At 36.9% G+C, this 7,910-nt stretch overlaps 1 protein-coding gene across 6 annotated transcripts in view; it reads right to left on the bottom strand.

Moving 5' to 3' along the window:
- Positions 1-2,482: 2,482 nt before the first annotated feature.
- Positions 2,483-7,910, bottom strand: part of CCSER2 (coiled-coil serine rich protein 2) — a 74,301-nt gene continuing 68,873 nt past the window's right edge. For 2 of the 6 annotated variants that reach the window (XM_074874407.1, XM_074874408.1), the window contains exon 10: positions 2,483-7,660. In XM_074874407.1, coding sequence (XP_074730508.1) covers positions 6,839-7,660 — 822 coding nt within the window. In that variant the 3' untranslated portion in view covers positions 2,483-6,838. The remainder of the gene's footprint in view (positions 7,661-7,910) is intronic. The other 4 variants (XM_074874410.1, XM_074874412.1, XM_074874409.1 and 1 more) reach the window with 2 other exon arrangements.

The raw sequence follows: 7,910 nt of genomic DNA, 5'->3' as shown, positions 1-7,910 counted from the left end.
CTCAGGCTTTTGAAGACTCCTAAGCAGGCAAATACAGGGAGATTAATATAATGTCCAAGAAAATAAGGGAGGATATGTTTCCTCAGGGAATTTCTATCATGCTGTCAGCAAAGAATCTTGCAAGCCTTGACTTTGCTAACAGTGGTATTATTCTCATTTTATATATGAGGAAACCAAGGTGGCATAGGATAATTCGCATGGTTTGGCAAACTGAATAGAAACTGAAATAAAGAAGTGTAGGAATCACTAGACTTTTGTATTATTAAGCACTGAAATCTATCAAACTAAGTGATCTGAGTCTTTAAAGGCTCATAAATTTTATATGTATGCACTTCTGATATAGCTAAACTAGTGGTATTTACCATCCCTAGACTTACCACTGTGTGTAGACAAAAGCTATTCTATACTGATGATCGTAAGGAAATCAGGGACATTTTCACAGCCTGAATTTCAAGGGTGCCTCTCTTTCTAACTAGCACCCAAGATAATGATGTATCAAGTCTCTTCAGAGTAAAATCTAAACAATTGTTTTGATTGGAGAGGTATTAAAACCACATTCTGACAGAATGCGAAGCTCCATTGAAATCTGATGTTTCTCCCAAGTTGCTGCATTTCTATGGAATTTTCTGAAAAAAACAACTCAAACCAAGTAAAGTAACTGCTGGAGTGTCCCATCTCTACAACTGTTTTTAAACATCTGCCAGTTTGGGCTATTTCAGAGGCTTGCATTGTAATAGGCCTTCAAAAGCCAACCTCTGTCATGAAATGCTTTCCAACAATTGAAGTGATTTTCAGAGGCTGCGATGGAGGGGAGCATTTCAAACAGCTTTGAAGTTTTCAGATTTGGCTCTGCTTTGGAATAAACAAATTCAAAATCGTTCTTAAAAGAGTTTCTGGTCTGTTATGTAAGGCAATTACTTCTGCCTTTAGCTTCATACCAACAACTCCCACTATATTCAGTGAGGACTTCGAGCAATCATGCAGGACTATCCCATGTATTGCACTAGACCTGCACTCTTACTGCCTGTGGTTTCACAGAAAACAACTAGAACTCCTAACAGAAAATCCTCTTCTTATCTTTCAGATTGACTGATTAGCACTAGATACTTTAACTCAGTTTTAGAGCTGTGGCATTTGTGTTCAGTGTCCTCTGCTAAAAGCCAATTCTTATTTGAAACATCAGCTAACATTCATAACCTAGGGAAAGCAGCAACTGCATAGATCTGGTTGATGTTACATATGCTTTGATATTAACTGGTCTTGTAGTTCAGCTGCATTCAAACATGCTTATTAAAAATAAACCATTTCTGTGCAAGGAAAGGTGCCAAGGGTGTTGATTCTGGGTCGCAAAAGGAGGGAAACATCAGGAGTTTCTTATCATCTAACACTTTCCCCTCACATGTAATATTCTGCCCGGTGACAATAAAGCAGTGTCAGACCATTGCTCTCAGTGCAGTCAGCAGAACATTGCTCATCACTGCCACAAGGCCTCTGGATAGGAAAAGCAGGGAAGATAAGGAAGCAGTGAATTACAGCTTTTAGAAGCACTCTTTACATAGTCATTGCATCAGCTGTTTAACATCTGATGATCACACTGATAGGATTAGACATCCCTGTAACACAGCCTTGTCCACCAGGTAACAAAGAGAACACTTATCCAGCAGAACAAGAAGGCAGGAAGATCCACGGTATGTAACTACATTCTTGGGCCTCAGTTGAGGAAGGTACCTAAACCATGTGTTTGAACTCCGAAACCCTACACAGGAGTTGCCCTCACCCATAAAACCTGGGGAAGTCTTCAAAGATCATATTGAAGCTCAAAATAAAACCTTAAGTATGACAAGTCTGCCTGCAGCATTTTTTAAATGTTCTTACTTCAAACTACAGGATTCTCCCTTTACTAATTCTCAAATTTTGATTGAAATTTCAAACTTGAACTTCCATCTACTGAAACAGGCCAGATGCAATTAGTGGAGCAGATTTCCTTTTCTCTCAAGACCCATAAACCATTCAAATCGGGCAAAATACAGTTGTGCAATTCAGAGCCATTTATGAATGTTTACATGTATGTATACATTGTATTGATGTGGACTCCTGTGGGGAAATAGCCTTCGCAACATAATATTTTCTGATAATAATTCTAACTAGTTAATTACATAAGAAAATGCTATGAAATACTATTCTCAACTGTGACTATAAGTGAAATAATATACATTTAAAAACTAGCCACATAAGTCCTTGTTCATCTGGAAACAATACATTTAAATGTTTAGCTCTTCTATGTGTTTTTTCTTTTCTTTTTTCTTTAATAAAAAAGTCTCATGCTAAAAGCCTGCAGCTCTGTTGGAGAAAGATAATTCTATGAGAAAACACTGTAAGCATAAGCATAGTCTCCCCCTTCCCCAGAATTTCTTATCTACAGTCCTATAATTCTGCACAGTCAATGACTTAAACATACAAGTGAACAGTCAGGAGAAAGAGATACTTATTAGAATTATGACTTTTATTCACTAGAGCAACATTAAGGAAAGAATTTTTACATACAGGTTTTTTTAATCAACTTTACAAGCAAATTCCAATATACAGTATTTACTCTGGCCTGGATTAAAAAACAAAAACGACAAAGCAGATAGTAAGGGTACCTCTTGTTTCAGCTAGTATTGAATTTAAGATTTCACTGACACTGGAATTACATTGTTTTTATTGTGGTGCTTTTACAATTAAGTAGGCAGTGAGCAGCTTTACGACGACAGTGACTGAATCTCCTTGATAGCATAGTTGTAAGATGACTATACAGTCCTACCACCAGGATCATGTATTAAATCCACTCTGCTCAGAAAAAGCCACTGTAATGAGATAAGGAATAGCTACGGAAGCCCAATTCAAGAACGGATTTCTATTTGTATGGCAAGAAACATGTCCATATTGAGAGGATTATGCGCTGTGCAAAACCAGAAATACTTCCCCCCCAACATGCAGCCTACACGAGTATGACACTTTAGAATGTGCATGTGGTCATGACATGCAAACAAAGTAAATCACGCAAATGGTATTCAGTTTTCTAGCACTGTTACAACAAAGCAGCACTTAGATCAAGGATGAAATTAATTTTACTGACCTATGATGCAGCCTAGTTGCTATGTCTCACTGCTATGAAATGTAAAGTTGAGGAACCCACTTTTTTTGGAACTATATGAAAAATTCAGTGCCATTTTGGATTTTCATTGTAATTATTTTGAGAAAGTGTAAGAGATAATATTGCACTTCTTTTCTCAAACAAAAACATATGCTGGGCACATTATTCTTCAAGGGCTATGCTAGTCCTAGGGACGTTTTGCCATTGGCCTTGACTGGCAGTAGGAAGTGCTAGCTTCAGGGAAGGGGAAGGCAATAATCTGGCTGCATCATCAGTGTTAAAATCCCACACTTAAATTAAAGTCATTGCACAACAAAAAGTCAGTATGCTATATGAATATTTTTAAACATGCTAGAGTGCATATTGATTCTGTGAAAGTGATGTGAAGATACCTTGGAAACAGCAACACTAGCAGGGAAATTAGTTTCAAACAAAAGCCACACACAGCAGGAGGCATCTAGATTATTTTAGGCACAACTCCAAGCAATAAAGCTCATTTAAAGTGCAATTCTGTTTTTTTCTTTTGTGTTTATTCACTTGTTAAAATGCGTAATTGCCTCTGTACACACATACTGAACAGTAGTTTAATACTTTTGTGAATATTGCACAAAAGAATGAGAAATCAAAAAAAAAATTGCAATAAACCAGTTTTAGAAACCTAAAAAAACCCCTGAAGATATCAAATCCTTTAATTTACATATATAGGATAATCTGCACCAATACTGATGATATATCTGCACCTTCCAGAAATTAGATATGTTACCTGAAAATACTTACTTAATCCCATCTGACAAACTCTACACAGTACCCTCTTGTCCATCACACCCTAATCCCTGTCCTTCACTAAAGTGAAGCTTCAAACTTCACTACTTCTCTTCCAGTTGCCCATCTGCTGACAGGCTTTGCTCATACTCTGGACTTACTAATACATGCAACAGAGCCTTCCCTGGTAAAGTCTGAAAAGCCAAAATATGTAGTTGTCTTGAGAGAGATGCGAGGTTAGCAGCTGAATTCAAATAAAATTCAGGCTAGCATCTGTCTCATCCATGATCAAATCCTGCTGTTTCTAGGTCAGTGTCTCACTAATCTGTCAGAACAAAATGGGGAAATGCTATAACAAAGAATACAATTTACTTCTGCTCCTTTAACACAGAAAAACACCCCACAATAAATATATTTTCGTTCTTCTAGAAAAAAATAAAGAATGATCTTTTTATGAAAACCCTGATTATCTCTTTGCTTCATTCCTTAGTTTTCAGTAAAGGTGCAGACAGATAGATATCTATACTTTTAAATGTAAACATAAAAATTTTAACATCACTAAATCAAGCTGGTGATACCTCCAGAATAAGAAGCAGAAGAACTCGCGGTGAAATATCTGTCAATAGCATTAAGTGAAAAATCATCTTTTTACACAAAATCATATACAACTAAGAACAAAATCAGCTTCTATTCAAGGAAGGCAAACTTAAAAAAACCACCTTCCACAGAAATCTATATGGACCGGAAAACAAACCAGGAATCTGATCATTCCCTCAGCAGTTTTTAAACTCCTGAGAAACACAGTTAGCTGCCAGGAGCTAGTTTTGGGGAATACAAAGTCAGTTTTATTTTCTTATCGAAAGTAAATGCCTACACTGAAGGCCATCTAATTCAATGCTTTTCAAGGAAAGAAGGAATTTTTCTGGGAGAATAATTGTTACAGCAATCTTGAATTGTAGCTATTTTGATCCTGTATCAACTGTAACAATGTTACCCTTGTTACTTCTTGCTTACGCTGTCTTCACCCCAGTTAACAGGAAATCCTGCAGGTCTCTTATTTCAGATTGATATAAGCAGTTCTGAAATAGAACTTCCCCCCTGCCCATTTTCCCCCCAAGCTTTTCATTTTTCCACTTCATTGTCAGTTAAAAGAATTTAGTGTGACAAATCCAAAAACTTTCTTGGATATTAATTATTTACTGAGAAATGCAGGTGACATGATTATATTTTTTTCCTTCTCCCACCCAACTAAGGTATCCATCAGGATACCCCTAGTTAAGGGGCTTATATTACAGAAGTTAATTATTGAACTTATTTATGAAATGTCTATACTTATTCACTTTAATTCTCTCAAAGAAAATGCTGTAATATGTCAATGTCCTATAGCCAAAGCCTAGAACAAACTATTACTGTGCTCCATTTTAATGCTGTTCAGGAACAGATTTTGAGCAGAGGTACTGTAACAGCGTTCTGCTGCTGATTTTAAAACCACCTCAAGAACAGAAAAAAACCCCAATTGGAAATATCCAAGAGACAGTGATGGGAAAGAAGGGAAGAACTGAAGATGGCACATAACATTAAGTTTCTGAAAAGCTTCACTGGATATGCATATATTTAACTCACTGCACATGTGTCATGGTCCCATAGTTGCACCATGATGGGCATATATTTCCAGACCACTTTCAGAAAAAAAATACTTCTCCTAGAGAGCAGGATTTTTTTTTTTTTTATTATTTTTGGTTTATTTCCCCAAAAAGCTCCTTCCCAGTTATCATGCACTACTTCAGAAATTACAAAAAAAATTACAAAAAACCCAAAAACAATAAACATCTCTGAAAAACTCTTAAGAGTACCAGCTCTGGATTAGGACATAACAGGATTGCTCAAAGCAAGTAAGTGGGGTTAATTCTTTTTTTTTTTAAATAGTTCCTTTTTTAATACAAGCTTTATTCTGTAAAATAGTTTCAAATCCTTACACATAGGTCAAAGTTTGTGCAAAATTTCAAGTCAGGTACTTCAGAGTCTTTCAACATTAAATCAATAAATACAAGTAGTACAATAAAAGTTAAAAAATATTAATTAAAATGCATGTTGTGCAACCTCGACATCGGTGTTACGGACCCCTTATTCCCACAGGCTCTCTACTTACCAATTCATAAGAGCCTGTATCGGAAAGTTTTGCACAAGTATCCTTAGCACTGCGTTTCAAGAATCTACCCAATAACGTGTCTATTCAACACAATAAAAACATACCACAATCTTTTAACAAATTATGATGTTTAAGAGAAAAGATTTGTTTCACCCTGTGAAATCTGCTTATTGTCTGTGAACAGTGAAAATGGGATAAATAAAGAACAGAGCAACTTCAGATTACAGCAAAACAAAACAACACAACCCACCCAACCCATCAGATTAAATAACATTAAATATGTCAGTCTTGAGATAATGATAAATACAAGGAATTTTGCATAGGCCTCTGGAATACAGAGTCAGAATTATGGCCAATAAAACATTTGCTAGTAAGCCTAATTTTCCACCACTCTAACCTAATGGGTACTCAGAACCAAGAAGTTAAAATGAATAATAATTTCATTGTCTAATAACTCAAACAGAGGCAAGAAATTATTTCTGCCATCCTGAAATGCACAGTGCAGCACTCTAGGATTCCTGGTCACCACAGACTTCAGTATTTGCTTAATTACTAAGATCATTGGGCAATATGATTTTTAATACAAACCTATGATGTAATAAAACACTCTCAAGAGAAGCTGCACAGCTGCACAGAACATAACAGGATGGAGCATGCGAACACTAAAGAAAGATGCTATTTTTAATATTCACTCAGGATTTGCAGGCTGTAGATAAAGCAGCCTCAAAGGCAGTCAAAACATAGGAAGAAGATTCATGTATGGCATCATTCAATGAGATGTAGGTACGTTCTCAATGTATCTTTGGCTTAGGGAGGCGGGAATACCGATTAGAGGGCAAACTATCCGCAGAATGCACACCAGTATTCTGTGTTTGCACATTTTCTTTTCTCTGTACCAGCGGCTTTGGGATGTTAGTCTTCAAACAGGTGTTTTGAGGCTCTGGAGATACTGGTGTGGATTTCTGACTGCTCATTTGCTTAGATTTAACAAAGGACATAGTTGGTGGGCGAAGTTTAGACACTTTCTGATTCTGTTTAGCCTTTAGGTTATCCTGACCAGATGTTGGCTGTAGCTGAGTCGAACTACTTAATGGTAGCAGCTCACGTTCCTTGGAAGCAGCGGAATGATTTGCAGATCGTGCAAGAATGGCCGTTGTAGGAGGCACTAAAGCATTTGGGGGCTTTGCAATTCTGAGAGTCTTTGGCCGAGAAGCCTGGTTTTTGAATGACGGTTGACTTTTCACAGCTAATTCAGTCTGCACCTCTCTAGCATCAGCTCGTGTAGAGGTCTGAACACAGGAATGAGATGGTAATGTACCTTCTTTATTACTAGCCACCTCTCCAGGGCCTTCAGTATTTTTATTTTTCACATTTTCCAAATATGATGTATTCTCATCTTTTATGTTTAATTGTATGCTCACTAAAGAGTTTACATCATTCAGGCTATTTGTGAGAGAGACATTTGCAGCATTTTGATTCTGATGATTGCTATTTTCATGCAGACCATGTTTAGGATATTCACTGTGGACCTCGATATGTGGCATTTTTATTAGTTTTCCCTGGGCGAGGTCTGTGGAACTGGGAAGGCTGCTGGAAGGCTGTAGTACTTGAGGCTGTTGAAAAGAAAAGAATACAATAATATATTAGGCAAAGAAAAGGCCAGATAGCATTCTGAATCCAACGTGTGCTGACTGGATGCTTGATAAGGGCTGTATATCTGTTTTTGAAAAATCAAAACTTTGACTTTGGCAAAACAGGATGGTTCATGGGACGTGTACAAATGTGACTCGTAACTTAGGTGGAAAAAATTATACCAGCACTGAAATACACAACAACATAAAGACAAAAAAGAAACCAGTTACC

The sequence above is a fragment of the Strix uralensis genome, chromosome 7 (genome assembly GCF_047716275.1).
Source record: "Strix uralensis isolate ZFMK-TIS-50842 chromosome 7, bStrUra1, whole genome shotgun sequence".
Classification (NCBI taxonomy): Eukaryota; Metazoa; Chordata; class Aves; order Strigiformes; family Strigidae; genus Strix; species Strix uralensis.
Note: the sequence above shows the minus strand (reverse complement) of the source record. Positions and strands in the feature narration are given on the sequence as shown.